At 40.1% G+C, this 17,983-nt stretch overlaps 1 protein-coding gene across 2 annotated transcripts; it reads right to left on the bottom strand.

Annotated features, from left to right (window-relative positions):
• Positions 1 to 1,892: 1,892 nt before the first annotated feature.
• BRD7 (bromodomain containing 7) lies at positions 1,893 to 16,899 on the bottom strand. 2 transcript variants are annotated; one of them, XM_082005599.1, is made up of 17 exons: positions 16,399 to 16,899; positions 15,761 to 15,969; positions 14,876 to 15,005; positions 14,416 to 14,473; positions 12,686 to 12,830; positions 11,236 to 11,346; positions 10,699 to 10,883; positions 9,749 to 9,872; positions 9,029 to 9,104; positions 7,978 to 8,085; positions 7,295 to 7,427; positions 6,265 to 6,376; positions 5,043 to 5,099; positions 4,546 to 4,657; positions 4,252 to 4,395; positions 3,045 to 3,188; positions 1,893 to 2,086 (listed from the first exon to the last, which is right to left on the bottom strand). In XM_082005599.1, exons 1-17 carry the CDS (start codon positions 16,739 to 16,741, stop codon positions 2,022 to 2,024), a joined length of 2,256 nt encoding a protein of 751 aa, XP_081861725.1. In that variant the 5' UTR covers positions 16,742 to 16,899; the 3' UTR covers positions 1,893 to 2,021. The 2 variants fall into 2 exon arrangements, with proteins under 2 accessions (XP_081861725.1, XP_081861726.1); XM_082005600.1 differs by having other exon boundaries at positions 5,049 to 5,099.
• Positions 16,900 to 17,983: the final 1,084 nt, after the last annotated feature.

The following is a 17,983-nucleotide window of genomic DNA, read 5'->3' as shown; positions in this document are numbered from 1 at the left end:
CCAACAGAAAACAGCACGTTAGAAAACCTTGGTTTCAGGTGGACTGCTGAAGAAGGAAGTTCCATACTTGGTGTCTCGTCAGTATAAGGTCAGTGTTGTAGTTAAATAAGCCCCTAGCTTCTGCTACTCTTATGTTGTGTATTTGTAGTCACAGATGGTCAGCAAATGTTTGTTTTGAGGTAGTTATTGTTTTATAAGGACCATGCATGTGTCAGAGGCTCCTTCAGCAGTCTTTGATGTCACATATTAGGTAAGGTGACCATTTGCCTCATGAATGTATTTTGAGAAGTGTGTTATGCCTATAGCTAGAGCTGGCTCTGAAGTGTTTATGTTCACAGAACTAGTAGAATGTAGATGTAAGTTATCGATGAAAGAAAATTCGCTGTTCGTAACAGCATTTTGAAATGCTTTTGTTTACATTATATTGCCTGTCAGGCTGGTAACTTGCTTGGGTGTAAGTTCAACTTCACCTCATTTATGGAAGTGGTATGAAGAGCTGTGGCTCTCAAACTGGAAGACGTAGGGTTTTGTTGCAGTTTCAGAAGGACATTTATGCACTTGTGCCGCAATGAAAAAGGGGGTGTATCTGAGGATGACTTTCTCATTAGCACTGGAACTGTATGATATGAGAGCGATACTCAACCACAGAAAAAGTCCAACTTTAGAAGCAACTGTGTTCAAGTAACTGTTCTCAGTCCCTTTGAGAGCGAACTGTGAAATGTAAGATTGAAGAAGTAACCTTCTTAGAAAAATCTTCCTTACAGCATTATTGTTTTCTTGAACTGAAAAAATGGCACTGTATCTAGTCTGAAGAGCTAATAATGTCTTGAATTAGCAATCTATTTTAAAGAACAAACTTTTCTTTTTACCATTAAATAAAAAACTTCCTGAAACTTGTTTGGTTTTGCAATTATTTTGCTGAAGATTCCCATGAAAAGGAGGCAGACTTCCTATTTTGTAAGTAAGTGGAAAATACGTAGAGTGCCATACTTGTGTTCACCAGCTTAAAGAATAACTTCAATGCTCAGTTTTCTGTCACCTCTGTCCTTCTGCTGCCCTGTATGAACGGTAAGTGATGGGACACATGGTACTGTAGAGTGAGCCAGTACCCATTTGCCTGGCAGGGCCGTTGTGTATCTTGTCTTCTGTAGCATGAAAATCACTTTAATATTAATGGAAAAATTCATTCCCTGGAGTAGTATTTCAGCTGCAATTACCTACAGCTGTGGAAAAAAAGTCTAGCAATGGTTTTATTAAGAACTATTCTGGGACAACTGAAACTACTGAAGAAAAACCCAGGTTGACAGTTCTGGAATGAATTTTAAGAATTGTTAAACTTTAACAACAATTAAATAAACACTTCTGCAGCCATTTTTAGAGAGGAGTAAGGTAAACTCCTTTCCTAAGCTACGTCTTAGTTCAGTTCCATGCCCCTGCGTGCGTGAGCAGTTGCTACTGGGATGGAGCTGGAGCCCAAAGTTATACTGGGACCATGGGGTAAAAAGCAGCCCCATCTGACAATGCTTACTGCTGCCTATGGTAGAGGAGATTCGCCCACATTCAAAGTCTCACAAAGATGATCTTTTGTTAATTAATCAGGCTATGTCAGTTTTATTTAAAAAGTTTATTTCTCATGATCATAGGAACTGCACTAACAATTTTTGCCCCAACCAGCTTCAGAGACAGCGTCTATACCTTGCTTTTAGAAACTTCTGGTTGAATCCCTGCACCATACTATTTTCACTTATGCTTTGACTTTTCCAGACACTTAATTTAGGAACACTTAAATGCTGCAGAGGAGCTTTAAAATAATGCGGAATGCAAAAAGAATGATTTAGTGCATTTATGTAGCCAAGTAACTCTAAAACAAACCATTCAATTTCAAACATCATCAGTCCCAAAATATAATAAAGAGAAGTAATTTAACACACAATATACACACACCTGGTGAATGCACCTGAAGGAAGTTTTTCTGGTTCTTAAACAGAATCAAACAAACAGCTGTAAACTCGACCAAAGCTTCAGACTGTAACTGGACCACACTCATGTTCAGGGATGGTGATGGTCTTCTTGGGTTCCTGAAAGTCTGAAAGGTCACAACGGATACCAGGTCACTTAGCTTATATATGCTTTAAAGGAAAGACATGCCTACACAATAGAGTATTCCTGAAGTCAGCTGCTGTTTGTGCACATAGCCCTGAGCGAGCTGTATGTTCTGTAACAGCCCAAGAAAATGCTGTGTTTCAGCTACGGAGCTCCTCTTGTACAGTGCTACAAAAAAGAAATTGCTCAGTAATTTTGAAATTGAGATTTCTTGAGCAGTTTCCTTGAAAAGGTAAGTTCCTGAAGTAACCCCGCTCCTTTCATTAAATAACATCGTAATTGAAATTTTTTATAAGCCACAGACTGAGTAAATTTGTTGTGTGAATTACGTTTCTTGGAAGGACATTCTTACCTGCCTTAAAAATTGGGGGTGAACACAAACTCTGGGTATCCTTTTACAGTTTATGTACGTGCCATAAGGGGGAGATGATCTGGTTCTGGCACATAGGTTTTCCACTGACCAGACTCCTTAATCCAGCAAAACCAGTAGTTACTTTTGGCTGGATGAGAGAGTTGAACTGATGCTGTCAACTTACAAAGCACTACAGCTGGCCAAACTAAGCAAAAGGCATAAGTGCACAGCCGAAAGCCGGGAGATGGAGGAAGCGTGATGTCCTCAGAATTTTAACTCTTCTAACTTCACACTAAATGGAAAAACTAAAATTGAATGGACTGCCAAGCATTAAAATTTGGCAATGCTATAAGCTGAATAGTAAAATAACTATTTTATGTAGTTGAACCAAAGTTCCATACATCCAAAAGATTAATTCTGGACTGAAACCAAACACAGCAACTTTCCATGAGAAACAAATTTTTAAAAAGGGGAAAAGAACTGCAAGTTGGAACTAAGTTACTGCAAGTTCTACCACAAGCCAGTCTAATGATTTGCAGATGCGGTTTTTTAGTTGAACAGATGCTACAATACATCTTTGCATACTCACCCTCTGTCAAATCTACCCAGCTGTCTTCTGCATCAGGTAAAGGAACAGAGATTCCCATTGCTTTCCGGATTCCGTATGTACTAACAATATCCCCTGGAGTCACTTGTTGTGCAAGTTCTTTCAGGTTATTGGTCACCCTCTCAGCTAGAAAAGGTAAGTGGATGTATTTAGATGCTACATATAGATACAAAATGGCCGACATGAGCCCTTCACCCTGTAAACAGTTGTTAAATAACATTTCTGCAACATTTTGTTGCCCTGTGTGCAATCACGCAAGGGAGACTGGGACCTACCAAAGAGATGGCTAAGAAGAACAGGAGTGAAATGGCTGCTGCCATCCAGAAACACTGAAAGTTAACGAGGAAGCTCGCGATGCTTGGGTCACAGTAACACAGCAGCTGGGAGAGGAGCAGTGGTACCACGCAGCAGTTGTGTTTTTAGTTTTGCATAGGAACTAGGGAGACTGTTGTTCTTGCTATGAATGTGGTTTCCTTCAGGAAGGAAACTGTAAGCACTTAAGACTTTTTAAGAAAGGTAAACGAGATCAAATACCACGTCTACTGGTATCATACAACTATAATAATACTGATACAATGCCTATAATACAACGTAGTAGTATTTTGTCAGTAATGGGGGATTTATCTTATCACAGCAAGGTGGTTCATTTAGACCACATATGCTGTAGTTGGTACTGCAGAAGTTCGTTTTTCTTGCAAGAGAGACAGGCTCTGCACACAGCCCTATCTTAGGAGGTTGCCATTATCACAGGCTGGGCGACCTGCGAGACGAGAAACTTTGCTCAAATAATTAAAGAATGATTGGTATTAATTGGTATAATAAGATAGACTGTTAACTAGATCAAACCTGGAATAAAGCTAGCCTTACAATAAGAATGTCGTAGCACATAAGCAACCCCTGTTCAAAGACACTGTAAAAATAGTGGAGTGAGTTAGAGGTGCTGGGCCATTGTCTGTCCCATGGCATAGGGAAAGCTCCCAATCAGTTCTAGGGAAGTTTATTAGTAAGAAGAAATACTTGTAATTACTGTTCAAAACTTTCATCTGGCTTTACACACAAAAAAATTTATCTTCTAGGCCTACAAGGGCACGTATTCTGCACTGTAACTCCTAAACCTTTGTCTGTCTTGGAGTTGATACAAGTTGGGACTTGTTCAGTCTGCAGCAATGATCCAAAAAAGTGTATTTACCCAAGTGCATCTCTCTGTAAGATGGACCCAGAAGACATATCATATTAGGGGGTGGTTTTGTACTTAGTCGCTCATTTTGAGCATCTTGGAGTTCTTTCAGCAGTTTCGTTGTTTCATCAAGTTTCCTCTGGAAGATTTCAGCCTCTGTTTAATGAAGAAAAGAAAGTCCTAACTAGTAAGAGAGTGTATTGACTGACTTTACGACATAAAATAGGGTCAGGCTGACTATGCGAAGGGACTGAGAAACCGAATGGTTACAGATATATCAGAAGTGCAAGTACCAAGAAAACTCACCCTCAGAATCAAACTCTTCTATAGGCATGCCAAAGTTTGTAACTGCTTTTAGTGCTGTAAGTCTGTCGTTATTAGCAGAGTCCAACCTGGCAGCAATATCAATTTCTGTAATCTAAAAAAAAAGGCACTAAGTAATAACTGAGATAATATTTAGGTTAGCCTTGAAACAACAACATTCTTTGGGGAAAAAATTAGCCTACAAAAAAGTGAAAAGATAGAGGGAGAGCTGAAAAGACACCCTGTGAAACTTACTGTTCTACAGTTACTCAGTTTACCATTTATTTCATGCTCAAATAGAAAATGGCATCTGCCAAAAACACTGGGGGCATTCATAAATGATGTAGTTAACTTACGTTCAGCATCACAATCAAAATAAATCCTTCAGCTCACCTAAACCAGAGTTTAGGCCAAAATTCAAGGCCAAAGCTGAGGCAGTTTTCTAACCGCAGGGTTAGACAATTTGATTAGAGTAGTTAATTCATATAGAAAAACTTTACCTTTACATCTTTCGTTGCATCGCTTCTTTCATGTGGGCCTTCAGCTTCCTCCAGTGGCTGAAGAGAGACAGCATTTTTAAAGGTATTAAAAGTAATCTTTAGGTTCAGAGTAAAACCTTACAAAATTCAGTATTTTTATAAAGTCAGGTAAATACACAATGTCACAATGATCTTTCTCTGTAAACCAAGTTACAAAAGCAGCCTTTTTTTAGAGGGCTTTCTTCAGATATTAATGCCACTAAAATACATTTTTACAGCACATATTTTATCGCTCTTCACAAAGTCCACATGCTTTTCCCCAGTGATGTCACATCAGAGATTATTTACGGGGTGGCAAGAAGAAGAGGCAGGCTGCTTACTAGAGGCTGAAATGTTTTCTGTTTCTGTACATAACTGTATTTCTCTTCAATACTTGCTACAGTAGTGGTTGAACCCTGTGAGTCAGTGTCACTATTGGGTATTAGAAAAGAGCTAAACTAGGAATGCTAAGCAAAGGTTGATCTTTGATCCATGAACTATGTCTAGTATTAATTTAGCTAATATTTGACCCATTAGTAAAAGCCTATGATCTGTTTATTTCAGATAGTAGTTTACACAGATGTGAAACTCTAATCAAGACTTTCAGTTAACAGCTGTCCTGTACAGATTCTCAACTAATTCTTGGATTGTCAAATCAGCCCCTTTGATTCCTGTCACATTTGATGTGTACAGGTATGGAAATCTCCTAAGAATTTGAAGAGTAGCTGTTTAGTATTTTTACATAGTACATAAATTTGAGTTTAAAAGCACTGCAGCAAGTAAAGGGAAAAACTAGTTACTAATTCTCCTGAACTAAACTGTGGCTGCTAAGAACATGATAAACTTCTCATGTGAACAAGAAAGCCTGTCCATAATCACCTCGTTTCTAAAAAAACTGCTAATTGATATTTTCTTACTAAATGGAACAGGAGCTAGTGCTAATGGGAGTGGGAGAGTAGACAGGGAAAGAATGTGTAACTCCGTCTCTATCTACAATATTTTGTTAATTTTCAGGTTTTACTAATGAACAAGTCAGAATAACCCCTTTCCAGAAAATCCGTCCACTGGGGACAAAGATCAAGCTTCACTTTCACATTTTAGCAATTAAAAGGGAGCCCATCAATGGGATCAGTATTGCCTTTCTCTAGCTTTATAGTTTGTGTGCTAAAACCAAAGACCAGACAGTTCACAAATTTGCTCTTACCGTTTCTAGTTCTCTAAGAGCTCTAGAATGTCCTCCTTTAGTTAGAACATCCAGCAAACTATCGGCCATTAAGAAGGGATAATCTTGTGATTTGATCAAAAAATCGTGAATACTGAAAGCTCAAAAGATAATTATGGTGACTACTTTCATACCAAATATTCAGTGGAAAAAAGTTACTTACAAGTCAAACGAGTATTTACAGCATAGAAAACACAGAAAGTAGCACAGAATTTGATCTAAACGGCTTGCTTCAGTTTAACTACCCATGCCCTTTGTAGCTGAGGAACCTACTCGTATTCCTAATAAAAACTGGAAAACAAGGAAGAGTATACCGCCTCAGGCAGCTGCATCAAACAAAGCAAACTTGCACAGGCACTTGCCATTTGCACTGTGCTTAAGTATTCCCACGTTTAATATGAATTTATACCACTGTATATCCTATTTTTGAGATTCTCGTAGAACAAAAGGACTTAACTCTCAAGTTTTTATAATGAAGAAGAATAGAAACAATGAGAATTAATTATTATTACTGTAGTAAATAGTATGAAAACTAAGCAGTACACACACTATTTAAGAATGAAATTAGGAATTGCTGTCTCTGGACTCAGCTCTCCCGCTATTACCATAGGAGTTTGGTCAGTATTTGACATTAACAAAGATGCATCTCACTCAAGGCAGTAATTAAGTTCATTAATGTTAAAAAAAGCCAGTTTGGATAAACAGTTGTACCACTCAGCATTCTTCTGGCTTTGAACATGAGTCCTTCAGAGGACCTAATGCTACTTAGACTTTAGACTCTATGTTCCTATGTTTTAGTAGCATCAAAATCCTTCAACCTTGACTAATTTCACTTTACAGGCAAATTCTCTTATTAAAGTATTTGTTTCTTAAAATGAACAAACAAAACCCAGTAGGCCATAAAGACAATAGTGACATCATACAACAGCAAAGACACAGCCCATACTGCAGAGTTGCCCATAACCACTTCTGTACATGGAAGCGGTCATACGCATCCTAGTTGTTTGATTACCTGAAAGATCCTTGATTAGAGTCTTCCCCATATGTTGAATAGATTAAGTCAGAATCTTCTTTGCTTATGTTGGCAAATGTAGAATCATACGTTGGAGCATAGGAACTATAGGGTCCATAATTCAGGTATGTCACTAGTGAGTAACAACAGTACTAATTATTAACTCTGATATGCATGTATCAGATAAAAATGAGAAGGGGTTGTAAAACAATCCCAAAAAAGAAACTTTTAGGAACATATTTCTTATGGTGAAAACAAACTTTCACAGAATACCATCTGTTCACACTATAACACCTACATCAAATCCACTTTTATTTACAAATGTTTCATTAACGATACTGTAAAGCCTTAACACAGTATGAAAATTCAGTTTGGTGCCGGTAACAGGTTCTCAGGCTCCCCACTACGCCCTTTCAAAGCTAGCAAAAACCTTTATCTATCTGGTATAGTTCCTCTTCTCAGTATAGATAAACATTTTATTAAATACGCCTCCATTTTTGTATGTGTAAATTAAGCTAGACTTTGGTGATGTGCTGTTCAGTTATGTGACATACACACAATAATGTACTTTGGTTTTTTTAATGATAAACTTAGTGCTAAAGTATTTGTTTTAGTAATGAGATCAACATATTTTGTTTCTCTAAGGAGGATTTATATATTTTTTTTAAAAAGTCAGAACTTGCCTGGAGTAACCTTGTTTCTTTTATCTTCTTTAAACCCTTGTAATGTATTAACTCCGGACTGAAGTCTTCCTGCTGTCATACCCAACTTTACAGGGCAGTAACCTGGTTCTACAAGAGGATATATCAGAATACAGAAATAACGAAGCCATAGTTAAGTGATGTAGGAAGATGTCTGAACTCATTTAATACTCATAGCCAGAAACTTCAGCATAAACAGGATACAACTCTCGAAGTGTGTTTTCCTCTCCAAACGCTTCATTCTAAAGACTGTGTGTAGTCTTAAACATGAATACAGATCAAATAAATGGTAATACTAGTTAAGTATAGAAGATGTAACCTAACGGTTAAGTTTTCACTATCAGTCTTCCTCCTTCCTGTCCTTCCCCCACAGAGGCTGCAATATCAAAGAGAATCTGATTCTTAACCTGAAAGACCACACTTTATTTATTCTTCCTGATGGTTCCTGCTGCACAAGTAGGGGGAAGGGAGAAGCCAAGTCTTCAGCTTGGTTTCTGTCCATTCGAGCCCTAGTCAGTTCAGCTCCGTAATGAGCTGGCAGTTAAATAGTCAAGCACCTGCACTCTTTTAGCTAGTGGCACTACACAGATGGCACTGACATGACAAAATGATTTGGGACCCAGACAGCTCCCAGTGCCCAATTCTGGAACATCTGTGACCTTCTGGGTCAGCAGACACTGCACTCTATACCAGGGCCAGTCTTAAGGGGATTCCAGGAATTAAATGTGCCCAAGCATATAGCAGGTAGTCTCTTCTCAAATGGCAAAAGCTTCCTCTTGCAGCTCTCACAAACAGCTGATGTGAAAAGGAGAAAAACCAGCCACAGAGGGCTCCCTCCAGCTGCTTTTAACAACAGCCACAACTGGCCCCCATCTATGTACTCCGTCAGCTGCAGCTTTTAAAATCCAGATCTTTATCAGACTGCCAAGAAGCATTAGGTTCTTGGCCAGCATTTGCTGATCTGCCCCAGCAAAAAAGCAGCAGACCAGGTAGGTTATTTATTTTACTTATTACCTGAAGCATGCCAACTTACCTCCTGCAGTAAGGTCAACTGGATTAAGAAGGCCTAGAGTTGTTGTGCCATCTGGTTTTCTTCTTTCAAATTCACACTGAAATAAAATCAGTGTAAATTTTAATTTACATATTTGTTGAAATTTCATAGTCCTTAAACTAATAAAAACATCTAATAGAAACTGTCTTATCTGTAGGAATCAGAAAGGGATTTGGAAAGATCAGACTCGGAAGTGCTGCTCCAACTTTTTTATTTTCACTGGTTAACTTTATTATTGGTATAGGCACAAGGAATTAAGAAATTATGATAAATATTAACAATTTTGCAGAGGCTAAGAGATAGAATACCACTGCATGTAGAAAATTAAATGGGCCCAGTATTACCAAACTGGGTTCCTTCTGTAACATTAATAACCTTTTATCAGATAGGTATGTCGCTGTTTCCGAACTACGTGGTTTTTTTGCAGGTCAGATTTGAGATATTTTCATGAGGTTCCTACTATTCGTTTTGACTACTTTAGCTAAAATTTCTGAAAATTTAAGCTGAACTTGCTCTGCTGATGACATTCATGCATTCAACTGACAGGCCTTTTTTCTTAACAATGTTACACAGATGATCACTCGCAGGTAAAATGGAGTAAACTGTAGTAAAAGCATACCTCAATTTTCAACTGATGTAAGATGCTAAGGAAGTCTGGTTTATGAAAAAGTAAAAGGAGTTACCAGATACACAAAAATTTACCTGGCTGTTTGCAAGTCGTCTCGTTAACTTTCCTCCAGATTCTCTAACAATACGATCAATCTGCTCCTGTTCCCTTTCCAAGCTATTGTTTCGGAATTTGTCTTCAAGTAGATCTTTGTCCTTCCTGTGAATAAAACCCACGCAACTTAGTTACTAGCTTTAACAGATAGATTTAACAGACACCAATTGGCTAAATATCACAAAAGGATACAGTTTGTGCCAACTGTGCAAATTGTTTTTATAGACTAAATAACTAACAAAAAAGCACGATTTAATAATGCTTTTTTATGCTAGTAACTGTAAAGGCCTCTCTGTTTAGCTTACTTCAGCCATGCTGATGTCCTAGTTTACCATGTTGCCAGATTCTATGTCATTGCTCCCATAAAACTAACAAGATATTCTGGGTAAAATAAAATATTAGATATTCTCAATTTTAGTATCTGTATTTTCAGATCTGTGAAAATAAAGTCACTAGTATTTAAAAATATTGAAAGGGGTATATCTAGGTACTAAAAGATATTTCAGGAAGTATATGCTCTGTAGCTATGCATTTACATGTTTCAAATACAACTACTACACCAAAAAAAAAGGTACTTGAAATTGGCTATGTAGCTATTTGTACCAAAGTGTTTAAAAGGTCATGTTTGCAAGCTTTCCCCAAAACAGTATTGCTTACGTGAAATAGACACTAAAATAGAAAATAACTGAAGGAATGGACTTGATGAGCAGTACAGGGCACATAAAAAAAATGATAGTATCATAAAAGATTCTAAACTATTTTTGGTCTGAGGACACTTTATATAAAAGTTGCTGCCTTGAGATGAAGTAGTCTTAATGTACATGCAGTACCAGAAAGCAAGCAACCCGTATCCACTGGTCCCTAAAAGTCATCTTTTTTCAGTAGCATTTAAAGGATATATCCTATAATTGTTATTGAGAGAATACTTCACTTTTTGTGTTCTTTGCTAGGTGTTTTGAATGCTTTGGTGTCACCATCCACAGGTTCTCCTTTTTCTTTCCCAGGACCATTTTCATTTTCCACAGTTTGCTGCAGTTCCATCTTGTCTTTCTGTTTCCTTGTCTTCTGCAGGTCAGCCATGAATTCTATACTTTGTTTCAGGCTCTGAATTCTCTCCTAAAAGGAAACACCGAATCCTTTTATTTGCTACTTCAATAAATAGTAAATTTCTTAACCTACTCATAGAGGGCCATTTTATTTTGGTTCGTTCGTTCTTATACTAGCAAGTATAAAGGCAGTTTATAAAAACGAAACATTAAATGCAAATATTTCTTCAATAACTGATAGCAGTACTAAAGCATGCGCATTAAAACAAAGTACTATTTAAATTCTAATATGCAACCATTTGACAAATATTAAGCAAGTTTTTATTAATTTTCATGAGATCCCTGTAAGAAGAGTGGAATGAAAGAGGGGTCAAAAAGGAAGACGCATATTTTTTATGATTTTGTCTTATATTTTCTATTACCTGGCTAAGTATCTTCATCCCTGAGTGCAGCAGTTTTTTTGCAGCTTTGTAGTAAATGGTGTCTGGTTTGTTGTAAATCATTGCATTAGTACACATCAGTTTGAAGTTATCCTGTGCAGACATTAATAATTTTGGAGTGAAAGTTAAAATTTTAAATTATACTTTATTAAAATCGTTCTGCAACTGCAGTGTCTTGAGCTTTAGGGAAAAAGAACTTCAAAGAACATTTTTAATTAATGAATTTAAGATATTAAAAATTTAAACAGAAATAAGCATGTAAATTAAAGTCTCCAAACTAGCACCCCAATAAACATCCCGAAAGTATTCTTATGTATTCATTATTGTTTGTAGTTTTTAAAGTTTTAATGGAAGTTGTCTTAGCTAAAATGACCAACTTCCCTGACCAATCAGCAGCCACCAAAAGAAAAACCAAGTGAAGCAACCTAAAAAGAGACAATAAAGCTAACTTGAAAACCAGAAAAGCTGCACTTCAAAGTTGAAACATTATAAGCAATATGCCAAAGTTCCAGTTACAACAACGAAAAGAAATGTATGCTAGTTTGAAGGTCATTTCTTCAATGACTGAGCTAGAAACTTAACTTCTATGCTCACTGTGATAAAACATACCTACCTGTAGAGGTTCTGCATTCTCAGCTATTTACAAAGACACAAAGTTAAAATGAAAAACTAACCAGAAGCAGCTGAAACAACAGGGAATATTCTTCTTAAGTTTTGGAGCTGTAAAGAAGAATGTGCAAGAAAATACACCCCATACTATTAACTAACATTTGCCTGAGTTCAACTGTTAATTACAAATTACACTTCTCGGGTCCCCATCTAGCCTGGTACTTCTGCTGAAAAAAACAAAATAAAACAAGCCCCCTCAACCTCAAAAAGCTTTAGGGGCCTTCAAAACAGGCCCTCAAATCCATGAAACACACTACAGCACAGGGTTAAGCAGTTGCTGCGAACAGGACTGAGCTCCTCTTGCCTTCACTAGCTGTGGATCTACATGACTAGATAAGCCTGGCTAGCACAGAGGTGACAGGAGGCAAATTACAAAGTTGTAGCAGGCAGGCAAGCCAATAAATTCACCAGACTCCTTGTTTTTTGAGAGGCAATACATTCAAAAAAAGAGAGCAGTCTGACAGAAATGCTAACATTTTCATTCTTAAGTAAAGATCTAAAATGACATGCTGAAGGACAAACTGACAGGTTCTATTTAAACCTGCATAAAAACTGAAACCATCCGCATCTTTTTGAGATGCAAATTTACAAACTGGAAGTGTTTTCTCTTTCACTTCCAGAATGCATTTGCTCACAAAAATTCAACAAGAAACATTTCTTCAGGCAGAAGTACTGGTTTTTGACATCTTCATATTCTCATAAAATACCAGAGTTCAAATCAATTGAGCATAGTATGTAGTCAAAATAAAATTTACAGAATTACCTTTAATTCTTCTATGGACTGGTACCCATTGTTCTTGATCTTCTCTTTCATGGTACTAAAATCCATTGGGTTTTTAATGATCATGGAATAGCCAGGGGCAATAAAGTCAGTCACAGGAAATGAAAAGAATGAACTTGGATCTTTTCTGTTAAGAAAAGACAGGTTTTTACGTTTCAACTTACAAAAAAGAACATATTGAGCTTGGAATTAAGTAGAAAGGACTAAACTGAAAAGGAATCAAAACCATAAAGCTAGAAATGGCTTGTGACAGCATAACCCTTTACTTTTGAAGGTTGAAAAGATCCCATATGCAAACCCATATACCAAAAATGTATAAACATATTTTAGAAGTTAGTTCTACATTTTGGTAACTACCTGTCTTCCCAATAAGACTAAAAAAACAGCTTTTTTTTAGGTTTTGGCTTTTGAGAAGTGTTTTTTTAATAACAAACTCACTGAAAAATAAAGGGAACAAATGTCCTAAGAACATACACTTGTCAATCATCACCTGCTCTGAAATTAACAGAGGGGAAAGCTTATTGCTAGAAGTTGTAATAGAATTTGTGCATTTATGATTATGTTAATTTTCAGGTTATGTAATCTTAGTAGTTTTTTCTGTTAAAATTTCCTGAGACTTTCGGTGATTGCTGACCTACATTGATGTTCCTGGGTGCTTCTAATAGCATTAAAATCAAATACAGTTGTCTGGTATTTTCTCCTTAAGATCAGGTTTAGTTGATAATCCAGCAAGAATCTCTCTTCCAGAACCACTGGTTTTTTTACTTTTCACTAAACTCTGTAGCATGAGACTTGCCTTCTATGCCAGTGTTGATACTACACACACTGGTGAAACCCTTGGCATTGCAGGCTTTTTTCCTGAGGCTTGCTTATGACTTATGGGTTTCTACTCCAAGTTGCTGCAGTACAGTGAAAAGCACTTTGCTATACATACTGCAGAAGCACACAGCGCAGATATTCTGCAACACCTTGCAAGTGGAACACTTGCACAATGGCTTCCAGTTGAGACAGGATTCAAAACCAGAGACGGCTGCTTCTTTCTGTGTGCATGGAAAGGTAGACAAAACAAGCACATGCACTTTTTTTAGCTGGTTGGTAGTTTCTCGAAACTGACACCAAGATCTCAAAAATTTAAAGTTAAGAAAAGACTCTCAAAGTTTCAAGCTTAATCTGGTGAGACAGGTAAAGGGAAAGATCTTTCAACCACTCTTGTACAAAACACACAGATATTCTTAAAGTCAAAAAAGGGTATCTTAAACCACAGACTACTTGAAAGAACGGCAAATTCACAAACTTGATTGTTTTATTCAAAGGACATTTGGTTACTAAGATAGTAAGAGGACGTGGTTTAAGTTTTCAAGTGCATACTTCCTTTTTATAGTAAATAATGCTAAAAATAGGAGAAATCAAGGTAAGAGAAGCTTTGGCAAGTTTATTCCAAATTCTTGTGCCTCTCTGAAAAAAAGTTCTTAAAAAAAGTGGAAAATTGTCCTATTCTTTGAAGTTTTTTAAAAGTACTTTAAACCTGAAACTGGAGGTGTTTACAAGAAGCCTAAGCTGTGGAAAAGTCAGAAGTATGCATTCTTAATAAAATAGTCCTGTTAGGAATATATTTAGCAATAATATTTTCACTCAGCTTTTTATATGCCTCTTCCCTTAATGTACGTTATTTTAATTTCATAGAGTTGAAAGCCTATAGCACAGACATTTACCTCTGCAGCTGCCTCATGAGTTGATTCAGAGCTTCCTGAAGTGGTGTCTGTTCCACCTCTAGATCAAAAAGAAGTGGAGGGAGAAAGGGTGTGAGAGAGAACTGACTGCAAAAGGTACTCAACTTCCAAGATACTAGAAATCAACTAAACAAAACCAATGCAACTTGAGAATTCATCACAAATGAAAAGAATACAGTGGCAAAACCCACAACATATATAGGGCATCTACTTTTCTCATTGGCTTTGCTTAACGTTCTGCTCACTCTGACATAGGTAGCAGGTACCATTCTGCAAAGGAAGTATACAGTAACATAATGCAAATTTTTGTATGAGATGGGGAAAAACACCGAGATTGGCAAAAAATGCTAAGTCACTTGCTCTAGAAACAACGAACAATAAAATGTGAGTCAATTAAAGAAAACTGGAATTAGCAAAATAAATTTATTTTTCTTTTTTCTACCTTCCTGTTTTGATAAAGTACTGGTCAGTGGTTTCTCTGGTGGCAATTCCAACCTGACAGGGGTCTGACATTTCATTTCCTGTTCTCCCTCACTGTCTGCATGGTCTCGATCTCGCTTCTTTTTATCCTCCTAGAAAGAGAAAGATTTCTATAGAAACTTACAAGAACCTGCAAACCAAGCATTATTACTGTACATAATGCTCTCTGCATTTTTCAAAACAACCTCACACTGTTTAAAAAATAGTAATAGTTTGAAAGTCTTCAAAAGCCTTGTATTCTTTATGTACTGTCCCCATCTGCTGGACAATAAGGTAATTCAGCTATACAATGCAATGTATCACACAATTATTTTTAAAATGTGACAGGCAGCCACAGCATGATAGGAACAACTCTGCACATTCTTTGCACAGAGAACTGTCTCCAGTGAAGCCTGTATGATTTTTGAAGGTTTCAGAAAAACTAGTAAGAAACAGTCAGTAAATTTAAAGTTAGATGTACCTATAATGTTTCAAATAGATGTGTTATAATTTCTTATCATTTTAAGAACCCCAAGAGGGAGATAAATTATTTTTTCATTCTTAATGAAAAACTTGTAAAGTCTTTATTCTGTTTTATATAAATGATTTAGACACAGAACTTTTCCCCTCTTTTTAATTTTCTGTGTTCTTATACTTGCCAGTATTTTTTGAAAGATGAGAAATTTCAGAAACTCATCTTTTTCTAATAAAAGTACCTGGAGACAAGGAATCGGCAAAACTAATATGTTTGAACGTATTCCAATTTAAGGATACAAGTTACAGTTGTATCTGCTCACCTTTTGAAGTGAAGACTAGAGAAATTCGAAGCATTTCTTTTTTGCCAAAATACACCAGCATCAATACATACCTTAACTTTTCTCTTTCTTTTCTCCTTTTCTTCTCCAGGAACTTGTTTTTCTCCTTTCTTTCTCTTTTTCCTTTTTCTGTCCTTGTGTTTTTCATGTTCGGATTTGTCTTCGTATAGGCTCGAATCAAGCCCCGCATTCCCAGTAGACAGTTCAGCAACTTCACTTCCTCCAACTTTCAGCACCAGCTTCAGTGGCTTTTCTACATAGTCTTACAACAGCAGAGAAATAAGCCGTGTGAGTACCGCAGCGAACGCGCTCCCGCGCCCTGCCCGACTAACGCCGCACAAGCTCCGCGCCACCTCGCCGCTCTGCAGAGGCTGTCACTCGGCCACACCGCACTTTCTTTCCAGACGCCGCAGCCGAGTCTGCTTCTCCCCCGAACAGCAGCAGAGCCGCTGGGCCGAGCCGCGGCGGCCACCCGCAGCCTCCCTGCCCCGGGCCCGCCGGCGGCGCGGAGGCCGCTCTCCCCCTTCCCGTTCCCCACCCGCCCTCAGCTTCGCCCCCAAGTTTTTCAACCGCACCGGCGGGTGGGCCCGGCCAAGTCGCGCTGCCTCGGCGACGGGGCTGGAGGCAGTGAGGGCCGAGGGCCCGCGCCCGCTTTGGGGCCTTCCTCCCCGGCGGCCCCCTGCCCACCCACCCTCGTAGGGGTGCTTGTCCGACTTATGCTTCTTGTGCTTCTTCCCCATGGCGGCTGCCCGCCCGGCTAGGCCGCGCTGCTGTGGCGGAGACCGCCCCGCCAAAGAGCGGCGCCGCGCGCACCCGGCCAAAGGCAGGCGCTGGCGAGAAGAGGGCGGCCACACAGCGCCCCCTGGCGGGCGGGAGGTACGGCGACCTGCACTGCGGCCGGCGCAGGCGCAGAGGCGGCCGCCGGCAGGCGGGAGGCAGTTGCTTGGCTTGGTCGCGGGCAGTTGCGTGCCAGCGTCGGGAGCTGCGCTCCGCTGTGCGCCGGTGAGCGGGGAGGTTAGGCGGGTTTCTGTCATGAGCAGTCCCTCAGCCGCGCCCGGCCTTGTTCAGCCCGGGGGGAGGTCCTGGCTGGCCGGCCCAGACCCTTCCTCGGGCAGCGTTGCCCCCTTAGAGCCCTCTCAGCCCGCCACATTCTCTTCCCCTCACAGCCCCCGTCACAGTCTCTTCCCCTCACAGCCCCCCCCTTCTCTCCCCTCACAGCACCCCCCATTCTCTTCCCCTCACAGCCCCCCCCTTCTCTCCCCTCACAGCACCCCCCCTTCTCTCCCCTCACAGCCCGCCACATTCTCTTCCCCTCACAGCCCCCCCCTTCTCTCCCCTCACAGCACCCCCCCTTCTCTTCCCCTCACAGCCCCCCCCATTCTCTCCCCTCACAGCCCCCCCCATTCTCTCCCCTCACAGCCCGCCACATTCTCTTCCCCTCACAGCCCCCCCCTTCTCTCCCCTCACAGCCCCCCCATTCTCTTCCCCTCACAGCCCCCCCATTCTCTCCCCTCACAGCCCGCCACATTATCTTCCCCTCACAGCCCCCCCCCCCCCCATTCTCTCCCCTCACAGCCCGCCACATACTCTTCCCCTCACAGCCCCCCCCCCCCCCGCCATTCTCTCCTCTCACAGCCCGCCACATTCTCTTCCCCTCACAGCCCGCCGCGCCCTCTCTCATCCCTTGGAGATGCCCCTTGCTCCCTGCCTGAGGCGGTCTGTGCCTCCGGCCATGTTCCTCTTGTGTCCCCCCCCCGCCTGGGATCTCTTGCGCTCTGGAGTGTTTTCAGTGGCTTTAGCGGGATTCAGCCTAAATACTCCGGTGTTCACGCCAGCTTGCGCTCTAGAATCTCCCCTGCCATGGCTGTAGTGCCACGGCGCAACTGTGATACTAGCAAAAGAGGTACTGGGGAAGCCTGCTTTCCTGAAATGTAGTTTACATTGCACCTGACTAGATGCAAAGGGCCTGCAAGGGTTGCCCGCTTCCTGGCTGTGGTGTGGGGCTCTGACCTAGCCACTGCTGCCTGATTGGGCATGCTCCAGTTTGTGGCAGACCCTTAATCCAGGACAAAGACCACTAGCAGTGGCCCATCAGTTCCAAAAGTTTGAGAACCTGTTCCCAAATTTGTACCAGAGAGAAAAGCGGAGGCTGTATAAGCCTGAGGAACGGTAGAGAGTTTGCAGGGGTACCCGGAGGTCTGTACTGATGAAAGGCTAGCAATGATAGTTGTGCCTGTCCTGTGCAGGCTGGGAGACATGGACCGAGTGCCTAAACT

This window comes from Phaethon aethereus (genome assembly GCF_964289735.1).
Source record: "Phaethon aethereus genome assembly, chromosome: 13".
Lineage (NCBI taxonomy): Eukaryota > Metazoa > Chordata > Aves > Phaethontiformes > Phaethontidae > Phaethon > Phaethon aethereus.
Note: the sequence above shows the minus strand (reverse complement) of the source record. Positions and strands in the feature narration are given on the sequence as shown.